This window comes from Photinus pyralis, unplaced genomic scaffold, assembly GCF_008802855.1.
Source record: "Photinus pyralis isolate 1611_PpyrPB1 unplaced genomic scaffold, Ppyr1.3 Ppyr1.4_LG1, whole genome shotgun sequence".
Taxonomy (NCBI): Eukaryota; Metazoa; Arthropoda; class Insecta; order Coleoptera; family Lampyridae; genus Photinus; species Photinus pyralis.
This window is the reverse complement of record NW_022170249.1, coordinates 40,217,550-40,241,625: the sequence shown is the minus strand read 5'-3', so window position 1 is coordinate 40,241,625 and position 24,076 is coordinate 40,217,550. Positions and strand designations below refer to the sequence as shown.

At 37.6% G+C, this 24,076-nt stretch overlaps 2 protein-coding genes across 7 annotated transcripts in view; both read right to left on the bottom strand.

Annotated features, from left to right (window-relative positions):
* Positions 1-94: 94 nt before the first annotated feature.
* On the bottom strand, positions 95-2,013 carry LOC116159554 (facilitated trehalose transporter Tret1-like). The gene is made up of 2 exons (XM_031472560.1): positions 1,891-2,013; positions 95-1,839 (listed from the first exon to the last, which is right to left on the bottom strand). The coding sequence occupies exons 1-2, from the start codon at positions 1,982-1,984 to the stop codon at positions 494-496; spliced, it is 1,440 nt and encodes a 479-aa protein (XP_031328420.1). The 5' UTR covers positions 1,985-2,013; the 3' UTR covers positions 95-493.
* Positions 2,014-16,428: 14,415 nt separating this feature from the next.
* LOC116170367 overlaps positions 16,429-24,076 on the bottom strand; it is a 631,383-nt gene continuing 623,735 nt past the window's right edge. For all 6 annotated transcript variants that reach the window (XM_031486726.1, XM_031486734.1, XM_031486755.1 and 3 more), the window contains 2 exons: positions 22,974-23,142; positions 16,429-18,073 (listed from right to left, as the gene is read on the bottom strand). In XM_031486726.1, the coding sequence (XP_031342586.1) occupies positions 17,375-18,073; positions 22,974-23,142 (868 nt within the window). In that variant the 3' untranslated portion in view covers positions 16,429-17,374. The remainder of the gene's footprint in view (positions 18,074-22,973; positions 23,143-24,076) is intronic.

Sequence of the window (24,076 nt, the reverse complement as noted above, 5' to 3'; positions counted from 1 at the left end):
CTATTCAAAGGCATTTGACGTTGTTCACAAATTGCGTTTATACAAATTACAAAATGTACCTATGTATATATGAATATTCTACTCAATTGGACGGAGGCATCAAGTTAGGTTGGTCTCAGATGCTACTGCTTATTTTTCGTCGTTTAGAGACGTTACCATGGGCGTTCCACAAAGAAGTATCTTGGGGTCACAGTGTTTGTCGTATATTTAAACAATAATTCACGTGATTCATTTGGATAATGAACTCATAAGGCTATTCGCGGATGGTACTTCTGTTTTAGTTTGTGCGAGTTCTCGAACGACAAAAAAATGCCCTGCAATCAGTGCAATCACTTCAATATGTAGCAGAAGACAGCAAACTATTTAGTTACATGCCTTGGATTTATTAAAAAAGTAATATTTACCACAAACAGTTAATAACATCTAACTAATGCACACACCAATATCTAAATAATTTTTAATAATCACAGCAACGCTATAATATTGCAATGACTTATAGTTTATAAATATAAATGGTACGCATTTTCTCTCTTTGTTTACCTTTAAGAATCTCCTGAATCTCACCAAAGGTCTTTCCTTTAGTCTCCGGTAGACATAGATAAATAAATGAGACACCCACAATACAAATTACCCCAAAAGTATAAAAAGGAGTCTGCATTTGAAAGGTACGGGCCAAAAATTGAAACAACTTTGACGAAGTACCCGTAGCTATTCCAGTGTACATATTTACTATGCCCAATACGGAACCTTTGATTTTAACCGAGAGTATCTCGCCTACAATTAAATTTGGAACAATCATGCAACCGGCCGAATTTACGAAAAAGAACATTAACATAAGTATTATTGGTAACAGCGATACTAACTTTGACTTTCCAAGGTTTTCGTGAAAGCTAAAATAGAGTCCTAATAATATCAAGATAATACTACTACTTCCCATGCTGCATATGAGTAACCACCTTCTTCCTATTCGTTCAACCATAATCAACCCCACACCCCCCGATATAAGCTTTACGACTCCACAAGTAATAGAGCCGATTTCTGGAGAGAATTCACTGTTAGCTTCTTTGAAGATGACCTGATTGTAAAATCCCAAAGCGCTCAATCCAGAGTACTGCTGTAGGGTTCGGATACAGAGTAATAATAGGCAGGCTTTCAAATTTGTTGGTACTGTGAAAATGTCTTTAAATTTTCCAGGTTCAGAACCTTCGCCGCCAACCTCCAAGGACATTTGTACCAATTCCGTCTCTACCTCGTCGGAGTTTCGTAATTTTTTCAAAGACTTTCGCGCATCATCGACACGATTCTTCATTAGAAGATAATAAGGCGATTCCGGAACGGTAACAAAGATGATAATAAATAACGAAGGAAATAAGATCGAAATATACGCTGCCAGCCGAACAGACTTAAACGATCCATAAATGTTTATAAGGAGAGATCCCAAACAAATTCCAAATGTCGGCATGCTTCCGAAATAACCCCTAATTCGTGGTTGCAAAATCTCACAAACGTACACGGGTAATGAGCTACCTAGCACTCCGTCAGACATGCCTGCGAGTATTCTTCCGAGAAAAAGTAGGGGCACTTGTGATGATACTCCCACACATACCCACGAAACGATTTGCAAAATAGCCAAAAGTAGCAGTGTATGCTTTCTTCCAATTTTGTCGATGAGCGTTCCACCAATTGGACTACCCACACACATTGCTGCAGGTGATAACATCACTAAGTAAGATGTAGTTTCTTCAGAAACGTTAAAGTCACTATTGTCCGATAACAGGTGCAGTAGTGACGGTGATGGCCACCCAAAGTTTACACCAGAATTAAGTGCTAACAGGGAAGCTAAAAAAATACCGATAGCAAAATTGCCAATAACCACATTTATTAATTTACCAGTTAAGACGGAAGTAAGCTGTAAGACAACAGACCTCGTCTGTAATCCATTGATATTTTTGGGACCCAAGTCTGGATCTGTACGATTAGTCATCGTTCACTTAGTTAACCTCCTTATTAATAATAACAACTGTTCCTTAGATTTTCCTAATATCGTAAGTAGAATTGGTAGCGAAAAAGGTCACGTTCTTACCGTTAATACTTAACGAGGCGCATATAACTGATTAATTTTTAAGGACCATTAACGTGAGTAACTACCTACTGATTTCTTCTATTTACGTCAAACGTACATGCTTTTCACGGTGTGTTTGTATATCTAAACAAAATCTCTATTCTATCCTCACTGATTTTTATATTGACCCAATCCATTTTATATTTGTATAGTTCTAAAAGTCATTTTATCATTTTCCAGACTTAATTAACTGAGGAAGCGGCTTTGTTCGTTTGTCTGTCTGCACATACAGCACAATCATAATTAATATCGTAAATGCATTCGGCTTAAACATTAAATCAGTAAGACAAAATAAAACTTTAAATGAAATAAGTAAATACTGTAACGTACATTTAATTGCGCGGTTTCATTTATTTACAAATTAACTAACAATACATTTGTAGCAGTCTTAAAATGCATTAATTTATAACAGTAATTATTATTTATCACATACAATTTATAACATAACACAAGTGCATCGAAGTTAGAACTGACTCGAAACACAATTCGGTTTGCTTATATAGCAATTTCTAGAACGTTTTCGAGTGCTCAAGGACGCTTCAAAATGTTTTTTAATAAACATGTTATATTTCTCGGAAAGATTACGTCACATCCGCCTTTGTTCTTTATCGCCGATGACTAATCTGTCATGGCACCTCGATGTATATCGAGATTTCTAGAATGTTCGCTAAAATACGGTTGGTAGCGGCGTCAGCTTCTTGCAACACAACAACCAAAGAAGCGTTAGTTAATATTTATTCTTTCTGAGTTTTCCACAATGTCTCATAACTGTCATTTTATTCTGTCATCTTCACTGGTATTAATACTAAGGATTTCAATACTATTTCGCTACTGTACTCTAAGAACTAACTATACTGAAGAGGGGTCATAGGTATCTATTGTTTAGTTGTTACCTAAAAAAGGAAATAAGACGAATTCTGTTTAGGGGTTTATACCTGCAACGAATGAAACTGGATGACTGATTAAACAGGGTCACTGGATCAAAGTAGGCTACTCAGTTAATGATCCAGTGACTCAAAACATTTTAATGGCTCGGTTGACCCAGTAACGTAGTCTATTTCCGCTTCTTGGGCAGTTTTTAAATCACCCTGCATAGCGGTTAATATTGCAGTTTGTAAAGGAACCTGTAATAATCGCTATAGAGTTGGTAAAATGGACTTGTTATATCCGTAATAAAAGATAAGATCGGATCTTCGAACTCGAAGTCTCGAATGGGCCAAGAGACATATTTGTTTCCCAACACCTTACGTGGAAGTCAGATGTAGTGTTGTGTCTGTAAGGGGCCTTTTATGTAGTTTAGTTTGAGGCAAAAAACATCAGTGAGATATTTGCGGAAGAACATGCAACGCAGTAGAAAAGAATCACTAGAAGCTATTTTTGTGATTGGGATTCCTAAGGTGACGTAACTAAAGAGTAACTTTCTTTTATGGTGTCAGGTCGTGACATGGTGAATAGGATTTTCGGAGCTAAGACCAGAAGCGGTTTTGTGAAAAGGGGCTGGACTTCAGAGGTCCAGAAGCATTCGGGCGGATGGCTTCTTGTTTTTTGTGAAAAGTGGCGAGTAGAAAGTCGTGTCGATCGAAGTTCACGGACTGAACGATTTCAGCACGCGTAGATGGTGGAAGAGGCGACTGAGAGTCCGAGCTTCGATAATACGTTCATAGGCTTTTTTCAAAGGTGCAATGGCGGGCGAATGAAACAGTACCCTCGAGTAAACAGTACCATATGAACCAATAGCCCATCAGTCCCTCAAAGTCGTAAAATCGCCGGGGGACTGGGACTAGCGAGAGACCGAAATTTAGTCGCCGATACTGTATGCGAGAAGTATAGGTATGTGGACGGCTCAATAAGATGCAATGTTGGATGTGTATCCGAGATACCAGTCTGCGGGGTGAATGGATGACGTACCTACCATACCACCCTCATCAGCTTACCACTTCATTTGCAAATCAAACTAGTTCAATCGTGGCTGTTGTGTTAATCTAGTAGCGAAACACGTAAAATGATTGAAGAGATATTCGGTGGAAGGTAATTGGCGGACATGAGATAACAGTAATCGCCGATTATACACAAATTCAATAAGTGCGAAGTTTATATTCGAGGAAAACTCCTGCGTGAAGCGACATGAATCCGCACTTAATGTGCGACATCTCTCTCCAGCATCAACGCCACCGTAAGATTTCCAACCTTGCTCAGCCCTACATTAGGTGCACCCCTTTTACTAACGCTAATTTATAAACTGCATACAAAACAACGTTTATCTAACTACGTATTTGAAATACAGTACTGTTAATTTACGATTACGTATATCTTGTGGGTCTTAATTTTCATCTGCCATAGAGGAATTAAAGTCACTTGCTTACCTATATTTAAAGCTGAAAGCATTTCAATTAAATCAGATATCACAACTAGTTCAACAGAACTAAAAGACCCTTTATAAACTAATTACTTATATTTTGTATGCAAAAGTTGTATACGACAATTCGAGAGAGTAGGTACCATAAGGATTTAGAACTTGGTATATCTACCGTAATGTTGTTTGTAGATATTATAGAGGGATATAAACCCTTTTGAAACTTGTTAATGATATTGTATAACTGCCTTAATTAGTTGGCCGAACTAAACCGACATAGTTTCTATTATTTCAACTGTATCTAATTGCTGCAAAATCGCAAATAGGCTCTTAATCTCTTTAGACATTGCTTTGAGTTTTCCGTAGTGAGGAGACTCCACCACCCATTATCAGTTAATAATTTAATACAAACGGGGCTACATTTAGTAGGTATAATACATATTGTACAGGGTGAATCAACGATTGCGCGGAGTAACTTAATGCCTTGAAGATAAGATTTTTCGATGGAGTGCTTTTGTATTATGATATGGTTGAATATTCTCAACATTTTAAAAATATTTGGAATTAAACAGGGTGCGCCCACAAACTAGGGCGCCAAAATGGTACATTTTTTAAAAATAGAACCCCTTGTATTTGAATGCATTTTTGAATTCTACGTGTAATTGTACGTCTTTTTTGTTACATGGTTAATATCCCAAAAACTAGTAGTTTTAAAGATAATTCGATTTGTAAGAAAAATTGGGCACTTGTAAGCATCAGTATATTGTCAAAATTATTACTTAAATTTTGATCAGGTTTTATATCTTTTATCCTGGGTTAAGAACTTTTGATAATAATGTCCTATACCTATCTCTGACAGTTTTCGAAATATCTTGGTTTTCCTGACAGTTTTCGAAATATCTTGGTTTTCCTGGTTTTTATATTCTAATCTTAAATAAATTATATGCTCGGTTATATGTAATTGACATAATAGCGAGGTGGCCATGGAAAAAAAGGCAATTTTTATCTATCTCGTCCAAAACGAAAATCATATCGATTAATTTATTTTAAGTCCAAAAACTGTTTTTAAAAACATTAGTTGTTAGTTCTGTTGAATTTGTTTATGAAATGTCACAATAATGATTAAGTCCCCTGATACCTTGAGAATCGCAAAAGAAAATCAAACATACAAGTTTTGTAATGAGGGGCGACCAAAGCTTTCAGGTGGAGAAAATCAATTCTGCGACTCCACGAATAACTAAATTTAGTGGTTCCAGCATGTTCACAATATCAAAATCTGTATGTATTATAGTATTTTACCTAGTGCACAAAATTAAGTTACAAAAGAAATATTAAACACAAAACTCTACAGTAAACATGTGGAATGGGTAATAAAATGATCATTAATTGTAATATTTACATACACGAAAGTGTGATTTTTTTTTAAATATCACACTCACTTTTATATGGTGCTGGCGGGAGTGCTGTTAATGCTCTTATTGATGTTGAGGGTGCTGTTGAGGTGGATGGTGCCAATTAATGAGGTGCCACTGAAGGGTAGGTAGTTGATTGTATATGTAGGTTTCTTTTAAAGCCATAATTTCTAGGAGATTTCCTAGGCGAATTTCTTGCTATTTTGGTGGGGGCGGCTCTATGACCTCTCAGTACTCTCACTCTTTGCTGACGATGATGATCGCCTCTGAGTGCGCATCACTCTTCGGGGAGTGCCCCTTTTTTCCGTTTCGGAAGCACTGATCGATCGTGCACGTTTTTGAAATCTTATGACGTCCGTCATACCTCGTTCAAAAGATGCTGAAATGTACATCACAGTTAATCTTACAAAGTTTGTGACAAATTTGAGAAAATATACGTTCATCTAAAGACAAACTGCCAGGCCATAATAAAATAATCTAATACAACTGACCGCTTTAATTAGCACGAGCATGAAATCATTTAAACATTGAGCATTATTGTCTAGTCGAACCCTGAGTCGAACTCACCATAATGTTCCTTGACAATTTAATTTTTATAGTCAACCAGTCATCTTCTGGGTGTGTACAATTTTTTGCGAACTTTGTAGCAGTAGCTGCTCCCTTATCAGGATACCTCATTGCAGATCGCGAAATGATCCAAATGCCGGTTCTAGACCCAGACTAACCCCTAGATATGTTAATTTAAAATTAACTATTTGGAAACATATCGCGAAAAATCACTCCTTCCACTTTCGATCCACCAACAAATCTTAGACAGCTTTGTATCATTCAAAGTTGCGGTCGATATGCAGTTGTTTAGTAGCGTCTTACGACACGCAGTAGCGTTTAAAAGACGCTTCCTTTCGTGACACCTATTTTGTTCGTTTTCATTATTAAAACTCATATGTATATTTATTATTTATTAGTGGCTCAAGTTTTATTGGACTGTTACAGGTTAGAGACCCACTAATGCTTTATGAGCTTCATCATGCCATAAATCTATCTATACTGCAGCTGCACAATAGCTACCGGTTATATTGATGAAACAACGCATTTGTAACGATCACATTATGTATGTGGGATACTTTGTACATACATAAGGACGTTTACTTTAATCGATACAGATTTAAAGTTTACCAACAACACTTCCTGGCAATGAACACTAAAGTTATATCTACGTCATGTAACCTTCTATACGAACACGCAGTCATTTAAACCCTCCATAATTTAGCAATTTGCCTAAGGATTTGGAAATTAATTTATTGTAGGTAAACAATTCAACTTAATGGTGGTAAGCGTAAATGTATACACTTGGTTTCATTTAATGTCGTCATCGTGTACATAGGGAAATTAGAATAAATACGGCCTATGCGCAATAGTTTAATTAGTGTTACAGGCGGCACTCAGATGTGTTTCTAAACAACATTACGTGGGTCTGAGGTTAAATAATCATTTCATTCTACACAACGTAGTTTAAAGCTAACCTCAAGATTTTTTATCTCATTTTGAGTTCTACCTAAATACAGTTGTACGAAAGAAACTGTAACATATGTAGGTACTGCTGGCTCAGTTGTTGGGATGTAGCAATAAAAAAATTGTAGTAACACTCAGAAGGACGGGGAAACAAAGGGTCTCCATCTGAGAGATGCCCTAAAATGTGCTGGGAAGCGATTACACAGCTTTATTCCAAATCAGTAACTCTATTATTCTATGAAGTGTACCGAATATTTCAGAAATCCCAGTGGACATCGAGGCGCCGAAAAAATTGTAATCGGCCACAAAGGATGAACGCGAATGTGACGGAATGTGACGTTACAGTATCCTTTCAAATGAGCCACATCAAGGATTAGAATAAGAAATCACAGTCAAAGACTGATATTTTGATTGCAATATCTCTATACACCTTTTTCTTAGTTCCCTCTGACTAAATACCCTAATAATAAGACCGGAGAACAATAAATTAAATGATAGCAAATATAATGTTACCGTTCCTTTTGAGAAATGCACTGCGGTATATACAGAACAATGTTGAAATTATTCCAAGAAAAGTGTTACCAAAAGCTAACTGTGGAAAACGTGAATTATTAATTTACACTTGAATTTGCATCGGGAAAAGCAAAAAATTTCATTACTAAAATTTATTACCTCAAACAGCAATATGGCAACATTTGCAGAACCTTTTTGCCTTGCCTTTCTTGCTTTTCGTCATAAGTTTTTAAAATATTAAAGCGCTTAGATTTAACATACTATACAACCGTAAATTTAGAAATCAAAACATAAATATTTCAGCAGAAACCGAAACACAAATAAATTAACGTAGGAAGAACTAAAGGACCGAAGCAAAAAGAGAAAATTATAACTCTAATGCATTTAACTAAAATTTTCCCGATTTAATGCTCGATAAATTCTACACGCCTTGACAAAATAGCGTTTATAAAATAATGCCTTCCATGACCCCCAGTTTTTCTTGCATAACTCATTTCTTCCAACAAAATGTTTTAATAGAAATGAAGATTTCGCACAATTTCATTTCACACGACATTTACGACAACTCATGGCGAAAGATTAAATAAGTAGAAAAAGCATCACGAAAAACTGAACAAATCAAAATATAACTAAGCAAAGAAAAAGTCAATTAAGGAAAAACTGTAAATCAAAGCCATCGGACCGTGGATTGTAAATGATATGATCGGCTCAAATCGGTACGGTATCGTAAATTCCCTTTAGACTTTAAAAGAATTTACTTTTGAAGGCAACTGAAGTAATCGTTTCTTAATACTTCTTTAGATCGTTTTGGAATATTGCCGTTATAAAATTGTAAAGATTATCGACTTCTTTGTAGTCTTCATTTTTATCACAATTAGATTGTCACTTAATATTGTAAATTCTATGCAATGTTGTTGGCACATTCTTCCTGACTACGTCGATAAATGCCACAAGGACTTTGAAAGAAAACGATGTGCAACGTATACGAGATGGTTAACCTTATATCAATACTGACGGACCAATTCGATTAGGGACTGAAATCTTGAAATTAAGAGCAATTTAATTAATGAAATGATGAAATCATATACTGAATGAACATGATGATATTCAATCATTCATAACTTATAATCGTATCCCAATTTCTGCTGTATTATATTTTGTGTGAGATGCCAACCACTTAAACATCTACAACGTCACGTCGATGGGGAAACCGGGGCGGAATGGGGTACCGGGGCAGAACGGAGTTCATATAATATTTCTCACTCTAATCGCCCGATATTACCAGCGCCCTCTGTCATTGCTTATATTAACGCACCGGACGAGCTGGCAACAACGAATGTATTACTGCCAACAGTTGAACGAATTTTCAAGCTGACCTGCTGCATTTGTCTGTGTTTATACAACTTTTCGCCATTTTTGATGCAATGTAAGTTACTTATTTATTTATTTTCTGGTTTGTTGTCTATTTTACTGTAAACGGTATGATTGCATGTATCTTTTGACATGGTCCCATAAAAAATACTCATAAAGCGTGTTGACACAGAGCTAATGTTATGTTATTAGTAGTCGTGGGGCAGAATGGGACGGGGCTGAACGGGGAAGGACCCCATTCCGCCCCAGCTTTATGTAATCTCCTAATTTTAAGTTTTGTGATCTCTTCAGATGGTTCGCAACTATGTCAGAAAGACCGATCGACAACAGTGGAGTATTGAAACTATGCAACAAGCGGTGAATGCTGTGATAAATGGCGAATTAGGGTCCAAGAATGCGTCAATTCAGTTCCAACTGCCGCAAACTACATTAGAAAGATATGTTAAAAAACGTAAGGATGTTCCGAACTCTGTGATTGACAAAACAGCTGGCAAATATAAGTGTGTTTTTACCAAAGATCAAGAGGAAGAACTGGTCACATATTTAAAAGATATGCAAAAGAGACTATTTGGTTTATCAATAAAAGAACTGAGAAAGCTAGCCTATCAATTAGCGGTTCGAAACGGTTGTGAGTATCCATTTAACAAAGGGAGAAGACTGGGCCCAATCTTTCATGAGACGTCATCCAGAATTAAGCTTAAGAAAGCCCGAGGCAACTTCTGGAGCACGTGCAATGGGCTTTAACAGAGTAGCAGTTGCATAGTTTTTTACGTTATTGAATAAAGTTATTATTGAGAAAAAAATTACCTGCGAAAGGATATACAATTGCGACGAAACTGGTATTACAGTCATTCCAAAACAGCATTCAAGGATTATTGCAAATAGAGGGCAGCGTCAGGTCGGCGTATTGACTTCTGCTGAGCGTGGTAATACGGTAACGGCAGAAATTTGTTGCTCTACTGCGGGCAACTATATGCCTCCACTGTTGATCTTCCCTCGAAAGAAAAAACAACAAGAATTTGAATTGGGTTTGCCGCCCGGTGGTTGGGCTGCGGCAAACGAATCTGGATGGATGAATACAGAAGTGTTTTTTGAATGGTTTAAAAAATTCATTCAATTTTCCAATGCAAAAAAAGAATATCCTGTTCTCTTACTGTTTGATGGGCATGCAACTCACACAAAAAACCTGGAAGTAATCGATCTAGCTCGTGAAAACGGTGTTATTCTCTTGTGCTTTCCACCACACTGTTCGCACAAGCTACAACCTTTAGATGTCGCATTCATGAGACCTTTAAGTTTATATTATGAAGATGAGGTGCGAAAGTGGTTACGGTCAAACCCAGGTAAAGTCGTTACTTTGTTCCAAATTTCAACCTTATTTGGACAAGCTTTCATCAATGCTGCGATTATGAAGACCGCTCTAAAAGGTTTTGAAAGAACGGGAATTTGGCCAACCAATGAAGGTATCTTCACTGATGATGATTTTTTACCAGCTGAGGCAACCAATATTCCCATTGATGAACCACAATCTTGTTCTACGGAAACCGATGGTCCTCCAAAAAATATGGATTCCTTCAACAATCCCTTAACCCCACCTTCCAAAGACATAATGGAATTGGACAATACCATACAAACGGAAAATAATGATCTACCCCAATGTTCCTGGATGCCTGACACTCCTAATGCGCCAATAAAAAAATCCACCGGTTCCAGTTTTCCAGCCCGTTCTCCTGAAGTTTTGATGCCACTACCGAAACTAAAGTCAACTGTTAAGCGAGTGCAAAGAAAGAGAGGTAAAACCGCCATTATTACAGAGTCTCCTTATAAAGCGGAACTGACTGAGGCAATAACAAAATCGAAAAAAGTCAATGAAGCACAAAAAAACAAAGTTAAAAAAAATTTGTCAGGTGTGAAACAGAAGGTAACCATAGAGAAAAAGTCTGTTCCAAAAAAGATAATAACAGAAGTTCGAGAAAGCTCGGAAGAATCTGAGGAGGAAGACGACACCTTATGTTTATACTGTAATGACCAATATTCCACTTCAACTGAAGGGTGGGTTTCATGTGTTCAGTGCAAAAAGTGGGCTCATAATTCTTGTGCTGGGATAGACAGTGACGACGACGAATCGGTACTGGTCTGCGAAATTTGTGAGCCTGGAAAACGCGGGTGCCCCATCCTGCCCCGTAAGCGGGGCAGAACGGAGTGAATGACACTTTTTTTAAAGTTAAAAACAATTGTTTGATTTCTATTTCCTGTTGTTTTTTATGTTTGTAACATATTAATAAATCACCACATATCTTTATAAGGTTGTATTAAGCCGTTCACACTCCAAAACAGAAATTAAACGTTAGGGTCCCCATTCCGCCCCGGTGTCCCCTAAACGTTTATTGTCAAAATTAAAATAAACTATATGTACTATACTTGTGTCTACATTCTAACCAATGGAAAAACGATTATTTTTATTATATTATGTTTATTAATTTAAAATAAACCATCAAACCAACCCTTAACAGTATTTTACAGTATTAGTACAGTAAGGAGGTATACGTTACTCACAAAAGTAAGATAAATACGAATCAACATCTTGATGCTCGTGATCAAAAGCAGAACGGATTATAAATCATGCATTATTTTTCATTCGGAAATTTGTCCGGGCACATTTTAAGTTTTTATATGTATAGTATGATCGGATAGCATTAAAAATCATAAAAATATTTCTGCTGGCGGCGATTGTGTACCTTTGGATTTGGATACTGTATTTGCCAAAGATAAAAAAAAACGCCTCAGAACTCAAAAATTTCGGACTCCCCAGCTCCATGAATTGTATTAAAACCGATATACGTGGTGTACAGGTACTAAATACATGATTTATGCCTACTCCACAAAATGATGGCACGGTATTGTAACCTGTTACAGAATAGGCAAGTAGCTATACAGATAGTCCAAGAGCCCAGTAGGAAAGTATACCTTGAACGCCCGGACGATTCTAATAATTTTCATAGGATTCGCCATAAAAAGTTGCGTTAGAATCGACAACGGTGCCGGCGAAAATCCTGCCGAAAGCAGTTAAAAAAAAATTAAATTCGCCCCTTATTTTTGAAAAATGTACTTTATTATCCCGGACGTTCAGGAAGAGTACTGAAGGGCGCATATGGATGAGTTTTATCGAAAAAAGTCACGGTGCCGGGGCGCAACTTGCCGCAACCCTTGGCACCGCGACTACAAATGGGGTGGTAAATCGTACTAAACTACCTTTTTCTCCCGGACCAAAATTACCTATATGAAATATGTAGCTTGCGATTATACGAATATAAAAAACCAACGGTGCCGACTCTCAGGATGCCGGAAGTCCTCGGCACCGTCGATGGAATCCGGGCGCGCGCGAGCCTATTGGCACTGCGCCAATAAAAGAGGCGGTAAATTGTAATAATCCAGCTTGTTTTTCCGGACCAAAAAGTCCTTAATGAAAAATGTAGCTTAAGAGTAGACAAATTATAAGAAATCCGGGGGCGCGCAAGAGCCTTCTTTTCGTATCTGATCACTTTTGTGACTGCGAGAAAAACGATTTTATGTCCATTTTCTCAAACTTTTGACGAGACAGATTCGAATCATTACAAACAGACTTATGCCGTTATTTCGATCACTTAGAGAATCATTCTTTTATAGGCTGAACCACTTTTTTGTTAAAAAAAAAACAAAAAAAGAACCGGCAAAATCGTTTTTAATTCTTAAACATTAATTTTTTGAAAAGTAAAACACTTGACTTGTGTGTTTATGCCTAAAAGCAACCCAAAAAAGGTAGAAATGATCGAAGTTGACTCGCAATGATTCTTGTGTCACAAATGCTTTTTTGAAATCATTTTATTGTAATTCAATCAGAATCAGAATCGACGCTCAAAGAAGTAGAATCGCCCTCGAACCAAAAGGGTTCTAAAATATCTTTCATTTCCCAGCCTCATTTCGTTTTCTGCCGCATTTTTCCATATAGCAGTAACAAAAATCGTTCGGAGAATCTTTTGTTTTAATGATTTGAAACAAGGCGGAATCGTACACGAATCAAATCCTCTGATTTTCTTGACGAGTTTCTCAGAATCTTTTCTCGTCGAGAAAATTTTGTGGAATATATTTGATCTCGCGGTATCCACGGTGTTACATTTTTTCACCGAATACATAGGTAAGTGACGTGAATTCTTGCAATTTTTCAATTTTCGCACTGTCAATAAGCTCGATAAGTACGATTTACCACCCCATTTGTAGTCGCGGTGCCAAGGGTTGCGGCAAGTTGCGCCCCGGCACCGTGACTTATTCCGATAAAACTCATCCATATGCACTGTTTAGTACTCTTCCTGAACATTCGGGACAATAAAGTATATTTTTCAAAAATAAGGGGCGAATTTAATTGTTTTTTAACTGCTTTCGGCAGGATTTTCGTCGGCACCGTTGTCGATTCTAATGCAACTTTTTATGGCGAATCCTATGAAAATTATTAGAATCGTCCGGGCGTTCAAGGTATACTTTCCTACTGGGCTCTTGGACTAAGATCTCCTGTGATAAATGAGAATATAGGTTGTGCTTGTGGATGCCTATTAACATTCCGAATGGTTTCGCGACAGTGCAGTTTAAGAAATGTCAGTTTTGTTAAAGTCCAGGGTATTATAGGATCACCACCAACAGAGCCACGGAGGGGTCTTTCGTCCACGGCGCCGGGATCTAAACTACTGTTCGAATGCTTACGGATTTGTGGCCATTATCAGCTGCCTACTTAGCGTGAAGGAGAAGGCATACGTCCACTTCGTCATGGCTTGAGGGTGTTATAGCTGGTAAATCTAACTCTGCTGAAGATGATAATGCTTTTACTTCAAGCGTGCACACTATTGTTATTCCTTGAAAATGCTGGCTTATTAACTGTTCCGTCAAGAAAGTAGACAGCTGTTTTTTATTTTCATCTACTCGTAAAGAATCTTTATATGTGCACTCCTACTCCTCTTGATCGGCGCATGTCAGATTTATTGGTCCATTGCTATATCGATCAAACACTAAATCAATTTGCTCCATATTTTGAAATAGCCGGAAAGCGTAGGGATTAATTATATTATTGTAATATCGTTGATTCATAGTTTGATGACGTCATTACTGGTGGTAAGAGGTTCGAAATTTTGGAGTCTGGGGCGATTTTTCGTTTTTAATATATGCAAAAACACAGCACTGACATATTTTTATGCTATCCGATCCGTTCCGTTCTAATTTTGCGAAAGATGTTGATATCTGAAGTGGAACATTTCAAAGTCATCAAGCTTAAATTTTCTAAATTATTTATTTAAGCGTATTCACATGAATGCGATATGGTTGTATCATTTCGAGGTAAAGTTATTTTCATAGGACTCCTAATGTGCAATAAACTGTAAGGTGCCTTTTAATTTATCTTTTGTGTTTATGGCACACCCGCTGTGGTGGATAGCTAGTATCAACTGCACCAAGCTATCTCGCATCACAATGATTCCGTTAAGGTGCGTATCCGCGAACTGCTCGCGATCACCTGATGCCCATGTGTTCGAAAGGTGTACGCATCGCATAAAGATGACGAGTAGTTCGTGAGCGTCGGTGGATACGCATCTTTAGAGCATCTGGAGCAAGAAAAGTGTAAAACTCTTTGTAAAGTAGGCTAACTTATTCAAAGATGAAAATAGACTTATTAAAACCCCACAAAGCAAAATTTTATCCAACGACAGAAAAAGGTGGTACCTCATTCAAATCTTGATGACTGAATTCAGAAGGAAAGGCTTTGAGAAACAAACCGGAAAACACGCAAACACTAAGCCCGGACCAGGTGCACCAATGCGACTTACTACTCATGCTTCCTTACCACCTTATCGCCGCCAATTATGACGCTGAATTTTTTGAATCGCTCTACATTTTCTTACAACATTCTTTTTATTCTTCAACGTAGTCTCCTTCTTGAGCGATACACTGTTCCTAACGCTTCACCAATATTTCTATAGCTTTCTTAAGGGTCCAATTGTCGTTTGTAATGTAACGGTCCCATAGGAGCCATATCTTTTTCTCTGGAGCATCCTTTTAAAGAATATAGTGGATGCGGAGGAAATTTGAAACCTCAATTTGGCAAATGTTTTCCATTGTTTTCAACGGCTTGTGACATGGTGCATTGTCTTCCTGAAAAATGAAATTTTTTTTGACACATTGAGACCTATTAGCTCCGTATTCCTGTTTCAGTGGAACCAAATTCGGCTATACAGTCTGTTTCAAATTAAATCGGCACTATTGCTTACTTTCTTAGTTCAAAAGAACATCGCATTTTTCAAATAATAACAAAATGCGACTTTTTGATATGCAACACCCAGTATATTATCATATGACAGCGTATTAAATTCTCTACAAAGGTTATTAATGCACCATAGCCCAACACTTCAAATAACCAAGATTTTTCAATTATTTTCATTTCGATATAGTTTTTTTGTCGTTTCTAACGGCTTTTATGGCCGGCTTTCCACTCAGCTGACGATCATTTTCCGTCGGGCTTGTAGTAATGGGCCCAAGATTCATCCATCGTTACATGCCTCTTGAAAAAATCCTTTTTATTGGACTGGAACAGCTCCACATACTGCATTACGTGTTCAACGTTGTTGTTTTTGGTTCAGTAGAAAACGCAATGTCCGTGCGCCCGCTCTTTTATCTGTCCCACTGTTTAGCTTAGAAATATGATGGAATTTGTTCAAATTTGGTACAATGGGATCGAGCAATTTCATTCTGCGTCACAAATCATGAAACACAAGTAGCCGAAAATAGTAGGTTTCGTGGAAAAACCGTCAACTGATGCCTACAGTGAGGCGCGCATAGGGATAGGGAAGTACCTACTATAGTTTTTCTTCCTGTTAAAAATCGGTGAAACTGTTTTTTTTGTCTCGAAGCCCCTAGGATGCCTTTGATGTACTGTTTGACAGGAATTGCTACATTATTTTGAGTAAATCGAAGGTGAAGGGCACACAAGTACAATGCTTAAGTTTGTTAATAATGAAATTTATATTTGTGATACTCAAATAAAACAATAACAAAATTGATCCGTCTTTTGAACAACTGATTTTACACGAAATATACTAACTTTAAAAGTATGAATAAAAAAAACGACGTTTCATTTAAAAATAATATAATATGAATTGGACTAGCATATAACACTGAATTTATAAACAATTAAAAACCACGTTCAACATACAAACGAAACGATAATTATAAAAATCTCTCCTGCGTTTTTGTAAGTTTGTTTTGAATCAAAAGCATAGAGTGCCAACTTAACCTATGACCCTGTGTACATGTATTGAGGTACAAATTAAACTGTGCAATAAATAATGAATAGCTAATATTAGTGAAGGAGGGTAATGCGTTGTGGTTACGAAACAATATATCTTATTTTGCACAACCCTAGGCTATATTAAAACAGAAAATTTTATTATATCGTTAACCAGCTATTTTAAGAAATCTGTTACCTATTGCTATTCACATTTATAAAGTAAAACGTGAGATTCCGTGTCGTGTTTGAAATCTAAGGAAAGCTAAAAGCTAAAGTACTCAATTTCAGAACAATTCGCTAAATTTATAGTAGGAAAGTAGAAAGAGCTTTAGATTAAGTTTTAAGCATTGGTTGTTCCGCTAAACTAGTTTTAAGATATGAAAAAGATCGGACTAACAACAAATCCTGATAAGTCTATAGGTACAATAAATAAATAATATTAACAAAATATGTACAAGTTGTCATTAAGATAAAAATAATTACTCTAGAAACTTTGGTTGGCCAAAAGTGTCCCTATCTATGTACACGTGAGATATTTACAAATTACCTTAACTGAGTGAATTTGTGCAATTGCATGACATTTACCCTAAATATAATGGAATGTTGTTGCTTGAGGTAATTTTTATACAATCACTATTGTTACATGGATTCAGTGACACAAAAACGAAAACGTGTATAAGTAAGTACAATAATAAGTAAAATTATCACATGCTGAGATAAACGTAGCATTTGCACACATTTTCACGTTTTTTTCGGTCATTCCGTGTCACTATACAACAAAACGTGATCTACGTTAAATTTAGATCCGCACTTAATTGTGATAATCGTCTCGGATCTCTCCGACCTCTATTCGAACCCCGCGTCCCACTCGTATGATTACTATAACCAGAGTCTGACCCAAAAGCAGAGTCCTGCGAGTACGGTTTGGGTACTGGCCTGAAAGTGGCTAAATGTCCCAGAACGGGCATAGTTTCGTACGGCCCCGGCGTTTGCGGTAAACACTGTAGTCTTTGTGTTATACTAGGAACAACTTGCCTTCGGTTAGGGGGCTCGACACTACCCACTCGCGGATATAATTGAAGAAGCGCGTCCAACAGCATTCCTTCGTGAAATTCCTGCCGGCGCTGTTTGTCTAAGCTTTTGGTTTTTTTATTGCACGGAATAGGCGGCAGTGGTTCCTGAGGCCTTCTGTATCTGGCTGCTTCTCTTCTTTGCATCTGGAGATCGGGACGATATGGTGGGGGAGGAATGTTAAGGCGACGGTCGCCGTTATCACCTAAACTAAGTTCGTCCTCGGCAAACTCATCCTCGCTGTGATGAGCGGGAGTAATTTCGCTATCGCCATCACTCAACTCTTCATAGACGGGATTATACAGATCTTGGGAGCAGTACGGATCTGGTCCTGGAGATGAACACAGAAACACAGGTGGGTGCTGAGATATCGGATATCCACTAGGGTAGTGAATGTTGTTCTTAACGTCTATCATCTGCAACAAAGATACACAATGTATTTCTAAAAGGTACCACATTTACATTTAAAAAAGCGTTATGTCACTGACGAACACGATTGCGTGTAAGAAAGCTGTAATATGGGCGATGAAACTCTTGCAAAGCTGCCTAAAAACCTTCATTGTTTCCCTTTTGAAAAATGTGAACAATGAATCGAGTACCTAGCAGTAAACAAGCACCAAACAAAAGACAAAACAGTAAGCATTAAAATAAAAAAAGTTACTTTTTAGTATAGCTCATCAGTCTTCCACTTCAGTTTGTGATAGTTCTGTATATGTACGTATGTGTGTTTGAGGAAATTCAGTTGCATTAATAAACTTCACTTGATCCTCGTCCATAATCTGCACGTAAAATGAAAGTCAAAACAAACATAACATTTAAAAGTAGAGAACGGCTTCAGTTTTTCGTCGAATTACAGGAGGCATTTATTTGGTTTTGTGTTTAATAGGCGTGTGTTTATATGGGAAATGTGTTACAGAGCAGTTAACACAAATTTGGATCAAAATATGCTTGCTACAGCTGTTCACGTGTAAATTTTCCATTAAAAGCTTCTCCATGTAGGAAATCTAAATTCGTTTATGCAACTAAGAATTATATTAATGGGATCGTTATTATTAGTTTATAGGGTAAACGAACCAACTTCTGAGATGGTTGGTAATTAAGACGTAGCTGAGGCATTTTATTGCGTTTACACATCAGTTAAGTTTGTAATGCTTAATTTATTAAAACGCAAGTGTTTTGAATGTTTCTTAATCGCCGTGATGAGAACGCCAAAAGTCGAGATAACAAACAATTTGGAAGTTATTTCGATTAGATAGCTTGCGAGTAACCACAAAATTTATGACTTACAATATAAAGGCTTGCTGCTAAATTAATTTAATCTTTTTTGCGATTTTTGTGAACGCAGGAAAATTCGTTCGGTATAGTTTCCAGGCTCCGTTTACGCTTGCAAAACATTAACAGTTTAATGATACCTACTAGTTCATTGCATGTATTGTATTAAAAGACCTATTAAGTATCTAATCACATGGATTTTCACGAGTGCCAAAATAACGTGACGCATGGTTAATGTCATGCACGTTACCCTCTTCGCAAAGTTGTTGCACTAAACTTGATCTAACCAGCCTGGTTCCTGATTCCAAGGCGTCATCTATTCTATAACTCTCGCCAGGAAAGATTGCCGGTCTCAGAACACTTGATCCCGATCAACAATCTCTGTTTTTCGTAAGGTGCTAGCGACTTCCGGGATAGTATCGTGTCAATGTTGAACGAAAAGAATTTTTGTTCAACATTAGCACGATCCTATTCCAGAAGTCGCTCGCATCTTAATAAAAACAAAGATTGTAAATCGACACAAGGTGTGCTGTGACCGGAAATCTTTCCTGGCGAGAGTTATAATAATCTTTATGGCGACATCGAAACAATCGACGATCTTTGGATACAACCAGGCGAAAGGGTTCTTTCCAGGTCGTTATGTTAACGTTATTCAAATATATGGAAGAGATGACGTCAATCCGACGGATCTAAACCCACTAATCTATGAAATCGCATACCTATATATTGATGATCCACGCATCTGAATATCCCTTCAAGTTTTGCAGTATACTTAGATCGCATTGCGTAGTTATTTTTGCAGTAATCTCTTTTATTTTTAGCGCATTTATAGTTCTAACTGTGTCGGCTGTTCGGGAGCATTTTAAGCTTTTTATAAATCGATCGAGATCTAAGCAACAGAACATTGTAGAACTTTCGGGTTTTCCGCATTATCTTCGTACTACCGTGTTATTCCTGCATCGCTTAGTCTGAAAGCTACCGATCTGCTAAGTCACACACAACGGCCGTTTCGTTTGTCCGTTGCTTCGGGCGCATTTTATAAATCGACCGATATCTAGATAAAGGACTACCGTAGAGCATTAGTTTCTTACTGTCGAGTTATTCCTACATCGTTTGCTCTGAAAGCCACTCCTGAAATTGATAATTTATTTTTTGTTCTTTAAATTTCACCTTTTATAAATCGACCAGTCTTGAGGTTTTCTGCATTATGATCGCACTATCGAGTTATTCCTGCATCGTTTAGTTTGAAAACCGAAGGTCGAAAGAAGCTCAAATTTGTCCTACCTAATTTAGTGTCAATCAATTGTGCTTATAGTAAAGAGTAAAGAGCCTTGCTGTTGAAATGCGTGCCATACTTAAACAGGCTAGCTTTTGTATATGCTGCAGCTGTTTTTGTGCAGTTGTTTTCTCAACTTTTGGCCACCATATGACTGCGGCATATGTGACCTTTCATAGGGTTATTTTCAACGTTTAACCCCACTTCCTGTACAGTAACTTTTGTAACGCTCTGAAATTAGTCAAGGTGCCCCCGCACTCGCTTCAGTAAGAAGAACTAACTCGCAATCGAAATTCGGATGACAACACTGGTGCCGAAATCACGGCTATTTACATTAAGTAAACACTTCCTCCAAAACCTGTTCCTCGAAAGATGAAGTCACTACGATTATATCTATCTATATCTACATAGACGAACAAATGCGGCTCCAACTCAGGACCAAGAACCTTATCGATTAATCGCTGCAAAGTTGCAGGAGCATTATGTAAGCCAAAAGGCATTCTCACAAAACCTGGAACCATAAACGAAAGATAGTCTTTTGATTGTTCACGTCTATTGAAGAAATATTTTGCATTGCAAAGACGATCAAGAATCGACGATATGTATGGTACAGGATATGCGTCTCTCTCTGTAACGGCATTCAATCGCCAGAAGTCGACACCAAATCTAAAAGTGCCGTCCTTTTTTTAAAAAACAAAAGTGGCGAAGACCAACGCGAATTGAATCTCTCGATCACTCCTCCCTTAACACTTCTTTATTTATGTGACTCTGAACAACCGGAGATACTGGGTAATATCGCTGTTTTATAGGTGTTGAATTAGTTTTGATAACATGCTCTACGTCTACCAGCTGTTAGTTCATCCCCCAAATCTCTGAAATAATTATCGACCACAGAGGCCAATTGTTCATATTGGAATTTGGTCAAGTGTAAATCCATAGACAGGAATTCCGGGCTGCTCACTTGATAACTCCCAAACACCTCTTCGCAGGTCTGGAACCACAGAAAATTGCTTCCAGAAGTCAACGCCTAGAATTAATGTATGCGAAACACGAACATCTTGCATCCATCAAGATTACAGGAACCGAAATCACTCCATTTTGTAATGTCTGGACCACCAAGTAGAGTGTGAGTAGAACCTAAATCTGGTTCCCAAAAGTTTAATATGGCCTCTCATCCTCCTCCGGATGAATTATTTTGTTTTTATGCGATTGCAGATTTCCGTCTATCTACTGCGACGCTCTCCCGTTTCCCGGAGCATTTAGTACACCTATCGTTTGTAACCCCTACTTCGTTACAGCGACTACATCTGGCTGACGAATTCCGTTGCTTATCATGACAATTATTGGCATAGTGACCCATATTCTTACATCAATAACATTTGACTTCTTTTGATGAGCTTGGATTTGGATTTCCTAAAGTACTGACAATGGTAGCGGTGGGACAATCTTCAATGTGCGCAAGATCTGGTCCCAGGTTTTTTTAATAGGTGGGGCAAAACTATCCTCGCTTGGAAACCTCTAATCCCTTACGATATTGTTTCAATTCCTCCACGAATTTTACATCAACTAATGCCAGATGTGATTGATAGTAAGGCAAAACGTTTCATTTCAAGATGCTTATCTTGATCAGATCCGATAGAGGAGTATTCAACCGCCTAAATAAGGTTTCCATCTTGACTAAATATATTCCTACCGATCCTGATTTACTATGTGTGCGCCGTCTAATTTTCTCAAATAAAACCTCATTGTATGTGGTTGAAAATCCGATTATAATCCGTGACCTAAGTCTTTACAGCTGGTAAAATTATTTGCGCCAAAACAGGTTAACGGCTCATCTGTAAATAAATCAATTGCGGATCTAAACAATTCTCAGACTGAAATTCCCCTTGCAATCCTACACTTCCTCCAAGAATAAGTGAACTGACCCAACAGACGTACCTCTGAACTTTGTCGCCAAGCTGAGGGCCTGGACTCAACAGATCGCAGCGCGGGTGAAGAGGATGCTTTGTTAGAACCTCGCGTCTCAGGAATTGGTCTAAGACTTTTTTCCATCCCCTTCAAGAGGAACAAGCTGAACCTGATGGGTCTATACGCTTTGAGCAGCTCGACTGATGGTCCTGACTCTTTGGTATTCACCTCCTGCCACGTTCTGCGTATGTGAGCTAAACAGAATCTGGCTCTACAGAGTTTACATATATTTTGCAGTATGTGCCCAACAACCTTTTGGAAGCATGCTGGAAAGATATTCTCAATCAGGCGCGTTAAAAGGTTTGAAGGCCATTTGGACCCATTATGCCCTCTCCTGTGTGAAGATTTTTGGGGATTCGCGGGGTACTAACATAGAGTAAAGCATTGTACGGTGCGTTGAGTTGTTTGGTTCTGGTTAATTTCACGCACATCTGTTGGACGATTCTCTGTTCCATCACGGATGAGGTAGCATAACTTTTTTCAAGTTCAAGAGAGTTTCTCTCCCTCATTCTGGGTTAGAGCCGGTTTATCAACCCTTAACTGAACCTACCAGTTCGTTTTCATGGAACCAAATGTATTCACATAGAAGGATGTCTATCAAATAACTCGAAAAACCGACCCTTAGTTTTTCACTTTATTTTATTGCACGGGAAATTAAACGTAAGCGCACTTTCCACCTACTACGCCTTTGACACCGACTGACTGATCGAAAAAAGAAAAGAAACTAAAAAATTTTAAAAAAGTACCTAAACGGAAATTGATTTTCGTGCTTAAGAAATTACAAGCAACTGTATATTTACCTCTATGGAAGGCGCAACGATATGTCCACTAGGATTATGATGTGTAGGTGTAGCTCTGTGCATGACGTCGTGCACATCTTCGTATATCACACCGGCAGTATTAGAGCCATCACAGTTGTTTTGGGGTGAATTTTTACAGGGAAGGAAATTCTGTACTTTCCTTTTATGTCTGAAACAAAACAAGAAATTAATCACATCAAAATAACGAATGTCTCACTTAGAATTAGAAGTTGAGCATTCACGGAAGACATCCATTATGTAATTGAACACCCTAAAAGAAGCACTTCTATAACAAGCGCAAAACGGATAACAAATTGAATCGTTAGATTTACTGCTGAAAGTAGTAGAAAAACGGGACGCAATAATAGATACTTAAGATTTCATTAAAACGAGTCTATACTTACAGGAAAAGTTAATGGTAACAACTAAACAAGAATTCGCTTTACTGAGCAGTTCAAGAGAGTTCTTCTACTAATTACTGTCGCTGTTCCAACTAAGTGTCTTATTGTCCTTATTGTTCCCGGTGCACGTGTAATTACTTGCCCAATTCTGTTACTATGGTGAATTCTAATTAAGAACAGTAAGAAGCTTAAATGCTCGTTTCTATTGTGTTAAAATGTATACTTGATGCAGGTGAAATCAATAAGAGCCGTTTCACGTATCCACTAGCCACCACAAACAGGATACCTAAGAGCTTTTTGACACCAGCCTAATGATTGAAAAACTCTTCACATTTAAAACTTTTCACAGCAAAAGTAAATATTAACACGTCGGTTTACTAAATTAATTACTAAGTTGAAACTCTCACGAAAGTTGGGGATGATTCTCTTGGAAAATGTTCAACTAAATGAAATGAAACCGATGCACAAGACCCGTAAAATTTTACTGCTCCAATAAAAATTGTTGTATTAAACGTAGGAACAGTTTCGTTTGAGAACAAATTTTTAGGATCTAAAAATTACATTCTTCGCACTTCGTCGATGTGTGGTCCACGTTTTAACGTAACGAAACTCTAGATCAAAGTTAAAGAGCGTTTTGACTAAAAGTAAAAACATCAATAGACACAATTTACTGTGTAGACAAATTAGTGCACTTAAATGTTA